This window comes from Notamacropus eugenii, chromosome 5, assembly GCF_028372415.1.
Source record: "Notamacropus eugenii isolate mMacEug1 chromosome 5, mMacEug1.pri_v2, whole genome shotgun sequence".
Lineage (NCBI taxonomy): Eukaryota > Metazoa > Chordata > Mammalia > Diprotodontia > Macropodidae > Notamacropus > Notamacropus eugenii.
In genome coordinates, this window is record NC_092876.1 from 5077007 (window position 1) to 5095716 (window position 18710).

General features: G+C 49.8%; 1 protein-coding gene across 1 annotated transcript in view; it reads left to right on the top strand.

Annotated features, from left to right (window-relative positions):
* LRRC4B (leucine rich repeat containing 4B) overlaps positions 1 to 15469 on the top strand; it is a 33831-nt gene extending 18362 nt beyond the window's left edge. The window contains exon 3 of the mRNA XM_072615984.1: positions 12837 to 15469. Coding sequence (XP_072472085.1) covers positions 12837 to 14654 — 1818 coding nt within the window. The 3' untranslated portion in view covers positions 14655 to 15469. The remainder of the gene's footprint in view (positions 1 to 12836) is intronic.
* The last annotated feature ends 3241 nt before the right edge of the window (positions 15470 to 18710 follow it).

Here is an 18710-nt window from a genome sequence, read left to right on the forward strand (position 1 = left end):
GGTTATGTCATAGGCCTTACAGGGGAAGCAGATGCCAGGAGGTGAAGGGTGTTATGTGACAGGGGTAGGTGGCGGCTAGTGAAGTGTTCTGAACCATGTAGCATAATGGTCAGATGTGGGCTCTAGGAATATCTCGTTGGCCACTATGTGAAGGGTTAGAGGGGTGCAGACTTGAGGCTAGGAGGCCTGTTGGGAGTCATGATAGTTCAGGGCCTGAACAAGGGGGTGGCTATGTGAGTTGAACTAAGGGGACAGATGTATATCACGGAAGGAGAACCTACAAGACTTGGCCATGGGTTGGACATGTGGGATAAGGGAGAATGAGGGCTCAAAGATGACCCCAAGATTGAGAATTTGAGATCTGAACCCATTTGGGGTCAGAAGATTTGGGTTCCAATTCCACCAGATGTCTACTCTCTCTATGATCCAGGGCAGCCCTAGGATCATCATCCATAAATAGATGGGATTAAACACAATGGCCCCCCTGAGGCTCCTTCTGGCTCTAGCTAGTGGCAGGAGGGGGGCTCAATACCAGGAATCAATCAGCTGCAAGGAACATTGGGTCAGTTTTGAGTAGGAGACATGGCCTCCTCCATGTAGAGGCTTCTGCCCTCCACAGTGAAGAGTCATCTCCAATACAGCACCACTCCTCCAAGGCAGGCACCAGAAACCAACCAGTCTCCAAGTCAGAAATTGTCAGGACACGTGGTGGTTATAGAAACCAGCACGGTCCCACATGGGAGGTGGCCTTCTCCCTTAGTCAGAGTTAGCAAGGTGGGTTCTAGTAGGAGAGGCCAGGGCCAGCAGATCTAACCACAAAGAGCTGGGGTCCAGGGGAATTCAACTCAACAGACTGGAGCAATTCTCCAGGCACTGGTCCATGACTCCTGTGTCTCAGTCATGGATTGTGTGAGAGACAGAGGGGGCTGCATCTGGAGGAGGACTCAGAGGGTCTGTGATGACACTAAGTGGGCAATACCTCTTTCCAGGCTGTGCAGCCGACTGATGAGTCCTGGGGACACCATTGACTGTGTTGACTGTCTTCTCAACACTCTTTCATGGAGCCAGGGTCAAGACAACTTAAAGGTAGAACTTGAGGGTGCCTAGGTGAGACAGTGGAGAGAGCACTGGGCCTCAGCTCAGGAAGAACTAGGTTCAAATATGGTCTCAGACACTTACAAGCTGTGTGACCCTGGGCTAATTACTTAACCTCTCTTTGCCTCAGTTTCTTCAACAGTAAAATGGAAATAAATCAGCACTTGCTTCACAGGGTTGTTGTAAAGATCAAATGAGATAATACTTGTATAGAGTTTAGCACAATACCTAACATATAATAGATATTTAATGTTTGTTTCTTTTCCTCCTTTTTCCTTCCTTTTCCCTCTCTCCTTTTTCCATTCCTTCCTTCTTTCCTTCCCTCTCTCTTTCCCCACTCCCTCCCTCCTTCCCTTTCTTCTTTTTTCTCTCCATTCCTTCCTTCTTTCCTTCCCTCTCTCTTTCACCACTCCCTCCCTCCTTCCCTTTCTTCTTTTTTCTCTCCATTCCTTCCTTCTTTCCTTCCCTCTCTCTTTCACCACTCCCTCCCTCCTTCCCTTTCTTCTTTTTGCTCTCCATTCCTTCCTTCTTCCCTTCCTCCTTCCCTCTTTTCCTTCCCTTCTTCCTTTCCTTCCTTCCTTTCCTTCATCTGTTTTTCCCTTCCCTTCCTTCATTCCATCCATTGCAGGACCCAACTTGGGCCTGGAAGGAAGCTCAGGATTCTAGGGGTGGGAGTTCAATAAGGGCATGTGTAGGTGAGGACTTTGTGGTGGTAGGTGGAGTACTGCAATCAGGCCAGCTCGTCTGGAATATAGAGTTCATGAAATGTCCGGAAAGATAGCTAGAGTCAACTGGGGGGGTGGGGGGGCACTTTAAATGCCAGGCTTAGGAATTTGTATTTTAGCCTACAACCCTGAAGGCCATTGAAATTTTAAGGTGGTAACAGTCCCATTGGGGTATCAGGAAGATTAGTTTGGCAGCTGTGTGAAGGGTTGGAGATAATTGCACACTAACCTCAGAAAAACCATATCGGAGGCTAGTGCAGTGGTCCAGGCCAGGAGAGAGGAGGGCTTGTGGTCGTGGGAGATAAGAGGAGTGCTACTTGACGACTGATTGGGGAGGGAGGAGTCAAGGCTGATGAGGCTGCCAACCTAGGGCCTCAACAGAGACAGGAAAGGTTGGAGAAGGACTGGGTTGAGGGTGGAAAGCTCCAGAATTCCACTCTGGGCATGTGGACCTTCCCATGCCCACAAGATGTGCAGCTGGATGTGTCTGACTGGGCTCAGGGAAGAGACCAGGACCAGACATTTAAATCTGGGCATTCTCTGCAGAGATGATCATGAATCCTGGGGGAGCAGATGAAGTCACCGGGAACAATAGTGGGCATTAATATTTCTCTTTAAGGTTTGCAAAACACTTGAATTACATAATGTCCTTTCATCCTCCCAGCAGGGAAGGTAGACTATAAGATTCTCACACCATTTCAGGTGAGGATGACAATGCCTACAGTACCCACCACCCAGAGCTGGGATGATAAACTGAGAGAAGGTGTGGAAACTACTTTGTAAACCTCAAAGCACAAGAGAAGGGCCGCTGATGTTATTCTCCCCTCCCCCTCTCCCTTCCTAACTATATCCCCTTCCGTCCTCTCCCCAATCCCCTCACTGCCACATTACAGAATCTGAGTTCAAGGAGACCTCTGAAGCTGGTGAGTGCAGCCTGTAGATGCTGCACCTCCCCAGGGACTGATCAACCAGCATTCGCTGGCAGTCCTCCAGTGATGGGGAAGCCCTATCTCCTGAGGCAGCTCATTCTGTCCCTGGACAGCACTAAGTGCTAGGAGTAAACATTTTCCTGAGAGGAGCCTAGACCTGACTCTCTGCAGCTTCCACCCAGCGCCCCTAGTTCTGCCCAATGATTGTGGCCACTTCCAAAATGACAATCTCTTCTCCAAGCTCAGTATCCCCAGTTCTTTAACCAGGTCTCCAATGCCACAGTCCCCTGACCAGTCACCATCTTCAGGGTATTTTCTAACCTGTCAGTCTTCTCCAAAAATGTGACTCAGAACTAGAGCTGGTGCTCTGAACACAGCCTGACCACAGCAGAGTGCAATGGAGCTGTTACTACTTCTGCCCTGGAGATCTGTCCTCTCTTAGCATAGCCCAAGACTGCATTAGCTCTTCTGACCACACCACATGGTTGGTCTACTCAAATTCCCATACCATTTTCACACCAACTGTTGCCTAGCCCTAATCTCCACTTGCATGTATGGAGATGACTTTTGGAACACAAATGTAGGACTATTGATCACTATTAAACATCACCTTATTAGATTCAGTCCGTTGTTCCAGCCTGTCAAGATCTTCACTCTTACAGACCAACATGCTAGCTTTCACTCTCAGTTTTCTTTTCATCTGCAACTTTGATTGGCATGTTCTCTCTGCCTTCTACAAAGTATTGATAAAACAACCTAGTGCCAAACACAGATTCCTAGGACCCTCCATGGGAAGCCTCTTTCCAAGATGACATTATCCAATTAATGTCTACTGTTTGGATCTGACCTTTTAATCAGTTCCAAGTCCATATAAATGAGCTATCTCTAGGCGGCATTTCTCCACCTCGTTAAGAGTAATAATAGCATGAGAGATTCTGTGAAATACTTAGATGAAATCTAATTAAACTATTCCCATTCATTCCCTTAATCTGCCAATCTAATTATCTAGTCCAAAAAATGTGGCATCTGACACTGGGCATCTGTCTAGATTGTGACTGTGACATCTGATCTCAGACCTTTGGGGTGTGCAGCTCAAGAGCCACCTTCATTAAGTTTCCGGAAAGACAGCATGTCACTGTACTACATATCCAGCAAGAGAGTGAAATATGTGAATTGTTCACCAGGAAGTCCTCTGACGTATGTGAGAGATTAACTCTCCTAAGAGACTGCACTACTACCATTAACCCCTAGGGGACCCCCCTTCTGCAAATACCTGCCAGACCCACACTGCTGAGGTGGTACTAAACACCTTGGATTTATCTCTGCATGGCCTGGTCTGAATTTAATCTAGGGGGTATGGAATATTGCTCAAAATGTTAAAATACAAAATCTCTTTGTAACTAGCTCTTGAGCCCCCATGTCTGGATTCCTTGCCCAGTGGACTCAGAGACTCTGTGTGCTGTAATCACTTAATTTATTGTACATAGACTAAAGAGGAAAATTAACTTGACACTCCTGTACAGCACACAGTCACTTTCTGCCATCTCCTAGCCCTCCACCCAGTTCTTTCTGATCTTCTGACCTCTGCACAGCTCATGGAAAAGGATGAGGAAGCTAGGCATTTAATCTCCATTCAAAATCACAGGCTGGAGGAGAAATCAGCTTCTCCATTTCATCATCCCAGCAATCCCAGTGGCTCTCAGTGTTCCCTTCCCAAGGTTCCTGGACTTCAAGACTTTCCTTCAGGATGAAAATATTTCCCAGTCGAACCAGCTTCTAGTTTCCCTGGTGCTGTTGCTCCTAGCTACTTCTGGTTCTGATGTCCAGGCCTCTCCATGTGCTCTGACCATTAGCTGCTCCCCCTGCTGCTCCACAAGTCTGCATCCAGGTGAAGTAGAAGAAAAAACAGCAACAATGAGAAAGGGATGGTGAGAGGCAGAGAGCATCTTTTTGTCATGTTGAAAGGTTTCATCCATGGGTGATGAAGGGGCAATGAAAATGAGTTTCCTGAGCCAGGATCATCATTGTTCTGCCAATCTCTCTCTCTCTCTCTCTCTCTCTCTCTCTCTCTGTCTCTCTCTCTCACTCTCTTGCTCCCTTTCTCCCCCCTTCTCCCTCTCCTTCCATCCCTTCCTGTGCCTCTCTGTGTCTCTCAGTCTCTCAGTTGCTCTGTCTCTGCTCCTTTGTTTCTGACTCTGTCTCTTTCATCTCTATCTTTCTGTTTTTCCCTCTCCCCCCTTTCCTGCTCCAACAAGAAGGGCCACTGGTTACAAAAGGAATTAAGATCAGTCTGGCATGCTGGCTTTTCCTTCTCACTACTTCCCTTTCCAGTTGCTTTCTACCCTTTAATAAAATGTTCTGGAATTTTTCAAGGTGACCAAATCAGGTTCCTCGGTCAGTAGTTCTCAGCCTCCATTCTCTTTTCTCTTTTAAAAACCACAATACTATTTGTTTCTCTTCAGGCCTGGGCCCCCAATTCTTGCATATTCTCCATGATCTTTCAGAGATCTCTCTTACAGAGATTCAGGCATCCCATCTGCAGATTCAGTTCACATGGACCAGGTGATCTGAACTCCCTCGAAGCAGCTAGGTGCTCCCTAACCAACATCTGATTTGTTTGGGTTTTTTTAATTGGGTAAGGGAGGAATTCCCCATGGTAAGGAATGTTCTCTGCCCATACTGGTCAGAACCTGCCCTGCATCTTGCGGGCTTAGAGTTAGGTGATGGGAGCACTCAATTTGAGAGGTGAATTGACTTTCCCAGGGCTCCCTTCCTCATATTGGAGAAATATGGAAATACCTGCTATCTTCCTCTCCCTTCCTTACTGTGACCTTCCTTATTCCCTCTCCATCTTTTTTAAACCCCTTGTTTTATCCTCTGCTCTAGCCCCAGGTTAGAAGGACAAATGATGCCAAGAAAGTCCCCAAATCCTCACCCCTACCCTGCCCTGCCAAAGGTCTTCCTCCCACACCCATAAAGGTAAAAACTGAGGCAAAGAGAATGAGTCAGACATCTACAAAGCAGCAGAGACCCAAGAGTCCTGGCTTCTAGCTCCTTCCAGCTCTAGTTAAGTTATAGTTTTTCCCCTGGGAGGGGTGATCACTGAGGTTGGGAATGCTAACCTGGCTGACACCAGTCTGGAGTGACTTCCCTAAAGAGAAGCATTTGGGTCCAGGTTTGGAAGGAAGAGGAGGCCTAGGGAAGACATTTCCCTCTCCTTGAATCTGATCCACTAGGATCACTGTGTGTCACCCTCCTCTCACTTTTATTGTATCTACAATCCTTTACTGCTACACCCAGGATCACTGAATTGGGTAGTCGAGTCACACTTTCCCCTTCCAATTATGAACCATAGTTGAATTTAGCCAGAGTGTATTTATAAGGGAAAGAGTATCATTTCCAGTTTTATCAGTGAGATGGAGGGAAGCACAGATGGCCTTCTATTCTGGTTTGTGGCAGATAGGAAGTTATGGATCATGGATTGTGACCCACTGGCCCCTGAATATCTTGGACCTACCCCTGCTCTCGACCCTGCCCTTCATAGTGACTGGGGCTCTTACCCTCTCTCACCTCTCACCACCTCTGAGTGCTCCAATCCTGTCAATTCAAGCTCCCTAGTACTGTCACATCCAGGCTTTTTTCTCCCACCCTCAGACCCAACAAGTTAGACTCAGCACTCATCACTTCTCCCCTGGACCATTGTAATAGCCTTCAACTTGGCTCTCTGGGTCTCAGGCACTTCCATCCACCATCCACCACACAGCTACAGGGTGACTACACAGCAGGAGCCACCCCCTCATCCTCCAATGGCCCCTTTTTACATGGAGGACAAAATACAAACTTAGCCTGTCATTTAAAGTTCTCCACAGTCCCCTTGACTCACATTACAGAACATTTCCTTGTCTTGTCTTACCTTCTTCCATATCCATGCATGAAGATTCTCTTCTCATTTTCATCTGTAGTGATCATAATTCATATCTAAATGGTGCTTTCCTCACAACAACCCAGGGACACAGGTGGTACAACTAATTTTATTCCTGTTTTTCAAATGAGGAAACTGAGGAACAGCAAGGTTATGTGACTCAGGGCACAAAGCTAAAAAAGCATCCAAGACTGGACCCATCTTAGTTCTTTTGACTCCAAGATGGTTCTTTTTTCCTGATACCATGAGAAATTCTGCTCTTTCTTCAGGTTGCAGCCCAGGTACCTCAAGGAAGCCTTCCCTCTTCTTCCTCCTAGCTGAAAATCATCTCTCCCTCTTTCAATTTCCTAGAACACCTAGATTCTTCTTCCAGTCTTACACTTTTTGTGCTTTAAAAAAATGTTGCCACCCTATCCCCCTTCTTCCTCAGACCACCCACCAAACTAGAACACACACACACACACACACACACACACACACACACACACACACACACTTTGTGTCAGATATTCATAGTAAAGCCAAACATTCTCTCATTGGCCTCGTCCAAAATGTCATATCTTATTCTGCATCTCGAGTCTTCTCTCTCAGGAGGTGGTCCTTGAGCATCATGGTTAATCCTTGCCCTCATCAGCGGGTCTAAAGGCTTTCCAAGCTTTTTGTCTTCATGATGTTCTTGTTTCAATATAACTATGCGTTCTCCATTTCTACTCAACTTCCCTCTGCATCAGTTCAGATAAGTCTTCCCAGGAGTCTCTGAAATCGTCCCTTTCATCATTTCTTAAAAATATTCCATTACACTCATGTACGATTGTCATTCAGTTATCCCCAGTGGATGAGCACACACTTTGTTTCCAGTTCTTTGCTGTAACTATCACTATCAACATGTGCATTTATTAAGCACTTACTATGTGCCAGGCGCTGTGCTAAGACCTGGGGATACAAAAAAAATCAAAAGATAGTCACTGTCCTACAGTCCAATAGGAGAGACAAGAAGCCAACAAAAATATACAAAGACAATATTTATTGTGTAAATGGAAGATGATCTCAGAAGGAAAGCACAGCTAGAAATATCTGGTCTATATGATAAGCCCATAATATCTCCCTGCAATTATGTCTATTTGAATGTTTATCATTACAGTTATCAAGTACCAGGCCCTGAACTAAATGCTGGGAAGACAAAGAAAAGCAAAAGTCAGTCTCTGCCTTCAAGGAGCTCCCAGTCTAATGAGTTATTGGCTCCTTGGGCCAGAAAAGTGTTTTCCTTCATTGTGTCTCCTGTAAACAGCATGGTATTTGCTGGTTTATAATAAATGTTTGTTGGCTTCTATTAAATTGGATGCTAGAATCAGGACCCAAAAAGATCTTAGCAGACCATAGTGATAGGCGAAATCCAATACGATAAAGTTTAATATGTATAAATGTAAAATCCTTCACTTGAGTGAATGATTTACCGGTGATTTGGATCTAGGGATATCACGGCATGTTCATATTATCACATTTGCAGATAACACAAAACTAACAGCCTGGATAGTCATGTCAGAATCCAAAAAGACCTCGGCAAGCTAGAACACGCACCTGACTAAGAAAAAGGAGGTCAACAGGACAAATGGAAAGAGAGTCTTCTATCTGGGGTCAAGAAATCAACTTCACTCATACACAGATGCAAAATACCTAGCTCAACAGGAGGGTTTATGAAAAGGACTTGGGGGTTAGAGTGGATCCTCAGCTCTCTGTGAGCTAACATATGAGACAGTTGGAGAGAGTGCTGGCCTGGGAGTCAGAAAGACCTGATTTCAAATTCAGACACTAGCTGTGTGACCCTGGGCAAGTCACTTAACCCCTCTTTGCCTCAGTTTCCTCAATCATAAAATGAGCTGGAGAAAGAAATAGCAAATTACTTCAGTTCTTTGCCAAGAAAATCCCCAAATGGGGTCACAAAGTCAGACGCAAATGAAACAACCAAGTAACAACATATATGGATACGGGTATAGGTATAGATATGGATACATGTACACATATCACACATATTAATTAGATTTATTTATTACAAATATATGGTATATTTGTTATTTATTATAAATCTATTTATTACATATTAAAGCTCACAAAGCATTTTCCTTACAATGCCATGTGTCTAGGCAGGATAACCCTAATTTAATTCACATTTTATTGATGAGAAAACTGAGGCTTCAAGAAATAAGTGACTTGCTCAGAGTCACGCAACTAGTATCAGTGTCAAAGATAGTGTCTGCACCCAGGCTTCCTGTGTTTCAGTTGAGTGTTTTTCCCACTGCACCATGCATGCATTCATAGAAAAGTTCCTGTTGGTCACAGTTCAAATGAGATCACCTTTGAGAATCCCCCAATGCTGAGATTCTAGTATCTCTCTCAAGATAGGATGCTGTATCCAAAGGCTGTGGTAGAGGCAGCATTTCCTGGTTTAAGAAAATCACCACGTGAGCCCATCTGGAAGTGAACCCTGCTACCTGAGCTCAACCCATGGGAAGCCCCGAGATCTCCAGTGTTTCTGCCTGCCAAGCCTGCACTGAGCCTTCTCCAAACACCCTCCCAGTCCTTGAATGTTGAATTAGAAGGACCCTAGGAGACAGGATGAAAACTAACACGCCTATGATGATTTCAGCTTTGCAAAACTCTTTCTATCCATTTTCTCCAATGAGACTCACAGTACCCTATGAGGTAGGGGCTAAACAATAGAAAAATTATTAGATAATGATAGATACCAAACCCCCATTTTACATATGAGGAAACTGAGCCTTACAAATGTTTAGATCAGATAGCTAAAAAGTGTCTGAGAGGATTTGAACACAGCTCTTCCTGAGTCCAGATGCAGATCCAGCCCTCTATCTCTAGGGCCATGCTACTTTTCACATAATGTAGTTTAACACAGATGAGGGAACAGAGCCCCAGAGATAGTCACCCCAAAAGCTGGTGGCAAAGCCAGGGATGAAATTTAGCCCTTTATTTCCAGTGGGTCTTTCTGGTTTCCAGATTTCCTCTCTCCCCCACCTGTCCCCCCCATAGAGTCCTACCTTCTAGTGAATCACTCTAGTTCACTGACAGGGCTGTGATAAGTGGCATGATCCCAGCCTGGCCCCATCCTGGCATCGTGCCTGGACCTCCCCCACCACAGCCACTCTCCAAGTAAGCGGGTAAGCTGGATTTAGGTGGTACTAGAAGCAGCCCACTGTCCAGGCTAGGAGGGCCTAGCCATTGGATTATAAAGATTCAGACACAAAAGAGATCTTAGAGGAAGGGTATCAACATTTATCCAGTGCCCACCATGTGCCAGGTACTGAGCTAAGTGTCCCCCCCCCAAATCTCATTTGGTCCTCACAGTGACTCTGGGAAGTAGGTCCTGTGATTGTCCCCATTTTACAGTTGAGGAAACTGAGGCAAACAGTGGTTAAGGACTTACCCAGGCCCGCACAGGGCTAAGTGTCTGAATCTGGATTTGAACTTGGGTATTCATGACTCCAGGTCCAGCACTCTGGGCATTATCTACTCTAACCTTGCTGCCCTCGGTTTCAGAAAATCAACTCTAGGTCACCCTCCAGAGGATGCTGTGTTCACTGCTAGGGTGATTTTTAGAAAGGACCTACACAACCTGTGTCCAGAAGAGGCTGGCCAACTGAACAGACTCAAAGCAAGGCCATCAGAGAGTCTGCTGAAGGAGCTTGGAGGGACATGTGAAAGCTGTCTTCAGAAGGCCAAGTGGAATGACCAGACTCAGTACCAGATTTCCTACCACAAGGTCATTGCATGACCTTGAGCCACTCAGGACTCTGGGGCTGCAGGGGATTCGCCTCTCTGACCCCTCCCATGATCCTAGGATGACCCAGACTCCCATCCTGTTTTCCCCATGCTGCTCCCTAGGGTCCAAATCTTTCTACTTGTGAACTCTCTAAGTAGTGGGAGGGCTTGTCACATGGGGAAGAAATCCCACAGAGCTCTCAGCAGGGGATTCACGGGGAGGCTCTCCAAAAGTGGGATGGGCTGCCTTGGTAGGTAGTGAGCTCCCTATCACTGAAGGTCTTCAAGCAGAGATGCTGTGGAGAGCATTCCTTTTCATGTGTAAATTGAACTGATTCTTAAGTTTCTTCCTGCTTTGAGCTTCTAAGATTCTAGAATTCTAGGTACCAAAGGTCTGGGCCAACTGTGCCAGAAGGCCTGAGAGTGTTAATAAGAGCAGTCCTAGGGAGCAAAAGCTGCTTGAAGTGAGCCCTGAGTCCAAGGTTCACCTGCTGCTGGATCCAAGTCACTAGGCATGAGTGAACCAGGGCTTAGAGGTAGATGTGGACAGAGGGAAGCTTATGCCTGCTTCTGTTCAGTACAACAGCAGAGGACTACGCCTTCCAAGAGCTCAAGGTCATAATCACTAATATTTGTCATCTTAGAGGTTAGAAAGCCCTTCATATGCTGCTTCATTTCATCAACAGCTGAGTTGAGGAAAGGGTAGTGACTGGATCATCCCCATTTTAGGGATGAGTGAAGTAATGGATATTTCAAGAGGTTGAGCAATTCAGAGATGGTGGTGGGGATTCATGGTTCAGTGAGGGGCTGGGCTAGACTTGAGGTCTAACACTCAATAATTCACTTTCCTTTCTCCATGAGGACGTTGGAGCAGATGTCCAAGTTAACCTGTGTGGCTTGAAGTGAATTACTCCCCTTCTCTGGAGCTCAGCTTCTACTGGGTAAAATTAGTAGAGTAGACTGAATGGTCTCCTCAGCCCTTTCCAGCTCCTAAGTATTTTCTCACCCTTCGTGACCTCTTGATTTTAGGCGGGAGTTAGGAAGAGCTGGATGAGAGCCCCAATTTGCTGCCACTGCCCAGCTTCAAGGCCAAGGATACCAAAGGTCTTTGGTCTGGATCTCCAGCTGACTTACCACACCCCCACCTCAGACTTGGTTTTTCTTGGTTTTCTGGTCTTACTAGAAAAGTTCCAGTAAGGGCTGGTGAAGGGCTCCCTATCTTGACTTTTCCCCTTCTCCTCCTGGGTCCCATATGCTGTATCCCTTGCTTAGCCAGGTCCTCTGTCTGAAGGGCAGCTAGGTGGTACAGTGGACAGAGCACCATCAGTGCAGAAGTCAGGAGGACCTGAGTTCAAATCTCACCTCAGACACTTGACACTCACTAGCTGTGTGACCTTGGGCAAGTCACTTAACCCCAATTGCCTCATCCTGGGTCATCTCCAGTCATCCTGTTGAATATCTGATCACTGGATTCAGATGGCTCTGGAGGAGAAGTGAAGCTGGTGACCTGCACAGCCCTCCCTCACTCAAAACAAAGTCAAGCGCAAGTCATGTCATTACTTCTCTGATGGCACGGTCTTCAGCAATGAAGGGCGAACACACACACACACAGGCCTCTGTCTGATCACCACACCACCCATCAACACCTCCAAGTTGGACAGAAGGGCTCCCACCTTGAGAACTAGCAATAGCATGTTTGTGTGTCACCCCTACCTCATGACTTGTTGTCAATGTGACCCTGGGCAAGTCAGTGTCCTCATCTGTAAAATGGGGAGTATTTCTGCATTCCCTGAGATCTGGATATAAAGTGCTTTGCAAACACCACACTCCGTAGGTGTCAGCTCTGTGCTGTTCATCCCTTAATTCTCCTCACAAATACCCCTTAAGCACCTACTGTGTGCTGGGCCCTTCTTTGGGAAGATCCAAAAGTACAGGCAGCCCTTGACCCCAAAGCACATCCCCCAAGGCATCTTGGAAAGACTGCTGGCCCTGGGGCAGCGGCTTCTTCTGTTAAATAAGACATTTGCTACTAAGTCGCCTTCTGCACCTCTAATCCTATGATCTGCGTGGAGAAGCTGAGGATTTCCAGCTGGAAGGGGCCTTAGAAACCTTCTTAGTGCAAGCTTGTCCTTTGATTGAGGAAACTGAGTCGCACGCATGATTTCAGTAGGAAGCAGCAGGGCTGGGTCCTGGGCCCTCTGCCTCCATCTCTAGGAGGACACCCAGGGCTGTAGATCAGGAGATGTGTAAGATCGGGCAGGAGGGCCTTGAGATCAGATGAGGGAGGTGGGACCATCCCCCGGCAGTCTTCCTAGGGGAGGGGAGGCAGCCGGCCAGCAAGGCCCCAGTGGGGGGCACATCCTAACTGGCTGTCCCACCCTTTCTCTCCAGGTGATCCGGACCGATACCTTTAAGCATCTTCGACACCTGGAGATCCTTCAGCTGAGCAAGAACCTGGTGAGGAAAATCGAGGTGGGCGCCTTCAACGGCCTGCCGAGCCTCAACACGCTGGAGCTCTTCGACAACCGGCTGACCACGGTGCCCACGCAGGCCTTCGAGTACCTGTCCAAGCTGCGGGAGCTGTGGTTGCGCAACAATCCCATCGAGAGCATCCCCTCGTACGCCTTCAACCGCGTGCCGTCACTGCGGCGGCTGGACCTGGGCGAGCTCAAGAGGCTGGAGTACATCTCGGAGGCTGCCTTTGAGGGGCTGGTCAACCTGCGCTACCTCAACCTGGGCATGTGCAACTTGAAGGACATTCCCAACCTGACGGCGCTGGTGCGGCTCGAGGAGCTCGAGCTGTCCGGCAACCGGCTGGACCTGATCCGGCCCGGCTCCTTCCAGGGCCTCACCAGCCTGCGCAAACTCTGGCTCATGCATGCGCAGGTGGGCACCATTGAGCGCAACGCCTTCGACGACCTCAAGTCCCTGGAGGAGCTCAACTTGTCCCACAACAACCTGATGTCCCTGCCCCACGACCTCTTCACGCCCCTGCACCGGCTGGAGCGCGTGCACCTCAACCACAACCCGTGGCACTGCAACTGCGACGTGCTCTGGCTCAGCTGGTGGCTCAAGGAGACGGTGCCCAGCAACACCACATGCTGCGCGCGCTGCCACGCCCCCGCGGGCCTCAAGGGCCGCTACATCGGCGAGCTGGACCAGTCGCACTTCACCTGCTATGCGCCGGTCATCGTGGAGCCGCCCACGGACCTCAACGTCACCGAGGGCATGGCGGCCGAGCTCAAGTGCCGCACGGGCACCTCCATGACCTCCGTCAACTGGCTGACCCCCAACGGGACCCTAATGACCCACGGCTCATACCGCGTGCGCATCTCAGTCCTGCACGACGGGACCCTCAACTTCACCAACGTCACGGTCCAGGACACTGGCCAGTACACGTGCATGGTGACCAACTCCGCCGGCAACACCACGGCTTCCGCCACTCTCAACGTCTCTGCCGTGGACCCGGTGGGGGCGGGGGGGCCCGGCGGGCCCGGGGGCTCGAGCGGGGGAGGCTACACCTACTTCACCACGGTGACGGTGGAGACGCTGGAGACCCAGTCCGGTGACGAGATCCTCCTGCCCCGCGGGACGGAGAAGGAGCCTCCCGGGCCCACCACGGACGGCGGCTGGGCCGGGCCCCGAGGCCCGGGCGAGGTGGTAGGGCCCGCCTCGTCCTCCACCACAGCGCCGGCCCCGAGGTCCTCGCGGCCCACGGAGAAGGCCTTCACGGTGCCCATCACGGACGTGACCGAGAACACTCTCAAAGACCTGGACGACGTCATGAAGACCACGAAGATCATCATTGGCTGCTTCGTGGCCATCACCTTCATGGCGGCCGTGATGCTGGTGGCCTTCTACAAGCTGCGGAAGCAGCACCAACTCCACAAGCACCACGGCCCCACGCGCACCGTGGAGATCATCAACGTGGAGGACGAGCTGCCCGCTGCCTCCGCTGTGTCCGTGGCCGCGGCCGCCGCCGTGGCCGGCGTGGGCGGGGGCGGGGACAGCCACTTGGCCCTGCCCGCCCTGGAGCGCGACCATCTCAACCACCACCACTATGTGGCCGCAGCCTTCAAAGCCCATTACAGCAGCAACCCGGGGGGCGGGGGCTGCGGGGGCAAGGGGCCCCCAGGGCTCAACTCCATCCACGAACCTTTGCTGTTCAAGAGCAGCTCCAAGGAGAATGTGCAAGAGACACAGATCTGAGGCCCTGCGTCCCCCAGCGGCGGCTCCCTGCGTGGAGGGGACTTCGTCGGGGTGGGGGGTCACGGCTGGGGACCCCATTGAGGGGGGAGGCGTGACCTTGGACCCTTGGACCCTTGGCCCAACCTCAGCCCTGTCGTCTGGGACAGGGAAGTGGGGGAAGGGGGTACCCTGACCATTTGACTCCCGGTTTGCATCCCTGACTCCCCCAGAGTAGGAAATCCTGGTAGGGACGGCAGTGTTGTGGGGGAGAAGGGAATGGGAGCAACACCGGCACTGGACCTTGTTGGGGATTCTACCGCAGCTGCCCCCCACCCTCTCTATAGCACCAGGGGACATGGGATTCGGAAGAGGTCGCCAAATCCCTCCAGGTCTTTCCTCTCCCTCCTCGGCTGCCCCAATCCACCATCCCCACACCCTGCCAAACTTCAAGGGGAGAGCTTTTTGGAGGGGCCCTCTCCCCCTCACCCCATCCCCCAACAACCCCCTTTTATGGTTCATTTTTGCAGTTTGACGCCTTCCCCTCCCTCCCTTCCCTCCCTCCAAACTGAAGAGACAGACTGAATCACCTGAGCTCCTCCTACCCCTGGCCTGGTCCCTACCACATGCTAAGCTCCAAGCCCTGGCCTAGCCCACCCTGCCCATTGGCTGGGGGGAGGGGGGAGCCCCAGTCCCCTGCCCCCCCCACCGAAATCCTTCCCTCCCCAAATCTGCTCCATAGACTTTTTTGATACTGAAGGGAGGTGTGTGTCGATGACTACCCTGCTCTGTAATTACTTTAAAAAAAAAAAGAAAAAGTAAAAAAATTTTTTTGTCATGAAAAATAGAAATGCAAAATTCATGAGAGAGAGAAGAGAGAGAGAGAGAGAGGAGAGAGAGAGAGAGAAGAGAGAGAGAGAGAAGAGAGAGAGAAGAGAGAGAGAGGAGAGACAGAGAGAAGAGAGACAGAGAGACAGAGAGAGAGAGAGAGAGAGAGAGACAGAGAGAGAGAGACAGAGAGACAGAGAGGAGCTATATCAGATCTCTTCTTCCCCACGCCTCAAACTCAGAAGATAAGGTTATTGATGAGGTCATTTCCCATCACTACCGGGATGGGAATGGACTTGGGGCTCCCCCATCCCCATCCCCTAACACAGTATCAGAGAATGCCAAAGATGAAAGAGTTCTTTTGAGACAACCCTTTCATTTTAAGCTAAAGAGACTGAGGCTCAGAGATTTCCAAGGGTTGGATCTGTTGTCTACAGACTGTTTCCTATCTGTATGAGCTTGAGCCCATCCCTGACCCTCTGTGTGCCTCTGTTTCCTCGACTAGACAGTGAAAGCCTCAGAGCAGATGAGCCCAAAGGTCCCTTCCTACTCATGACCCCAGCACAGCTTCCATTCTGCTACTGGGGAACAGAGTTTACATAGAGGTTTGAAGGAAGGGAAAAGGGGAGGTCTGTTGGATGTGGCTTCATGTGTGTGTGTGTGTGTGTGTGTGTGTGTGTGTGTGTGTGTGCACGTGTGCAGCTTTTTGTGACTCCTTTGGGGCTTCTGGTAAAAAGGGATATCTGGTAAAAAGGAGCGCCAAAGGATCCAGCCATCCATACTTTGGCATCAGAGTAGCAGTTAGAAGAGCCCTTGGAGATCATTCAACCTTTTTATTTTGTGGATGAGGAAATCGGGTCCATAGGGCTCAGAGACCAGCCCAAAGCCCCCCAGGACAACCATGGTCGAGCTGGGATTCCAGTGGAGAGCTCCTGACTCTGCATCCTCACACTAGCTGTCTGACCCAACCGATCTCTCTCCTCTGCATGTGTTTCTGTGTGTTTATCACTGTTTCTTTCCTTCATGTCTCTCCCAGACTGTCAGGGCTCTGCATTTCTTCTTCATAGAGAGGGAGAGAAGGCATCAATGTGGGCAGTATTGGGGAAAAAAGGGGCAGAGAAATGGGGAGACCGAGAGACCAACAGACTGAGTGTCTGTTGAAGAAAAGAGAGAAAAGGAGTAAGGCAGCAAGTGAGGGTCAGAGAAGCAGCTGTAGAATGCAGACAAAAGGTGTGGACAAGAGATAGAGGACTGTGTGCACAGCAACAGCAGGAGAGCTGGAAAAGGAAAAGATGGAAAAAGAGGAGCATGAAGATGAAAGGAAGAATCCAGAAATGGAGGGCCCTGATCTCCCTGGCTCAGGGCATAGAGGAATAAAGGAAGGGAGGGAGATCCAGGGCTGAGGAAACGTGGAGACAGCCAAAGGCAGTCCCGGAGAGGTTCCCAGATTCCACAGGACAGCACAAGGAGGAAGAGAGAAGGGCTCAGGTATCACGCCGAGGGGGGACAAAAAATGAGCATGGCAGAAGCATCTTTTCAACCATCCCCTACTTCTCCCAGATCCATAGAGACAAGTATAGGTGACCCAGCAGGGAAGGTCTAGATGGAGTCGGAAAGAGGTAGAGATGGGAAATGGATAAGACGTGGCCACACACACCCAGAGTTGCACTGTGAGGCAGAAACCCAAGCTCATATTCAATCTGATGAGAGAAGTTGGGCTGAGGACAGACACACAGAGGAAGAAACACCAGCAGACAAGGGATGATGGAGAAAAGTATCCCCTGAAAAATAATTCTGGGGATGTATCCAAGCGAATTTGGTCTGATGAGAGGGAAACATGCTTCCACACACACACATTTGTCCCCAAAGAAGCCCAGGCATGCACTGAGTAATGGGCACAGCCATACCCTTGGAGGTCCTAAGTCCAGATTCAGTCTTCTGATAGACTGACACAGTATCACACTGAGAGCCGCATCAGCAGTCACCGACAGATGTGCTGACAGTCAGCCAGCCATGGTCCAGGTGTCCAATCTTGGATCTGCTGATGAGGGAGGGGAAGATGGTGACACCATTAAACTTTAAGAGATGCCATGATGGACAGTTACTGAAAGAGACCTAGGCAGAGTCAAACATACAACAGAGACACCAGGGCCCCAAACCATCAGATGAGCCCCACAGACACACTGTCTTGCCACACTTGGGTAGGCTACCTTAACCCTGTTGGCCTTCCTTTCCTCCCTCCCCCCAGCTCACAGGAGAAGGGGCCTATAATAGATCCCAGATTAGAGGAGAGCCTCGAGGCTGGAGTGTACCACTAGGTTCCCTACAGCCCCCACGAGGCAGCCTCCCTCAAGTCTAATAATGTCTGGCCTCTTGCCCGGACTCCTCAAACTTTTTGTCTCTCTCATCTGTTTCTGTATTTTCCATCTCTTGCTACCTCTGGTGGTGTTCCCCTGCTCTAAAACCAAAGTCTTTCTCTGCAAGGCTCTAAATGGAAGAGGGGAGTCTTTCCCCACCCCTCAATCTCTCTCTTCCTCTCCATTTGCATCACTCTTTCCCTCCCTCTGTGTGTGTGTACATCTCTGCACTTTCTTCCTCCCTGTCTCTCTCTTCCTGTCTCTCTCTCCCTCTCTCCCCGTGCCAATCCTTGTTGCCATGGTAACACTGCAGCAGACACCAGGTGGTTGGGGAGGAGGGGCTGGGGATGGGAGGGGGGACCTCAGTTGCCGCAGCATCCGCCATCTCCATCCTGGGCACAGGAGAGGACAGAAGCAGGCAGGAGCCCACAGAGAACAAGAGCCTTCTCTGAGAGCCAGGATGAAGGGAGCCTGGGACAGTGCAGGCTGGGCCATCCCTTCCTTAGCTGTCCCCATCAGTGTCCTAGGGAGAGGGCCAAAGGTCAGAAGTTACTGCCCTTACTCTGGATGGATGGGGGAAAGGCTGGGGGCAGGGCAAGATAAACCCATAATCCCCTGTGACATCCTCATAGATGTGTCTAGGAAGGATGCGGCTGTTCTGTGCCAGGGGACTTCCTAGAGGAGACGGATGGGCAGGAGAAGGGTGAGGAAAGGGGAAGGAGATTTACTGGGCAGCCGGAGATGAAACCCTAGACCACCAGGATAGAGCTGGGGACGAGGCATCACAGAGACACAACCTTGCCTAAAAAGGAGATCAGAGAGACGCACCAGTCAGGGACTCAGACCAAGGCAGGGAGAGCCCCAAACAGGAAACAGTCAGAAAAGGAAGAAGCTA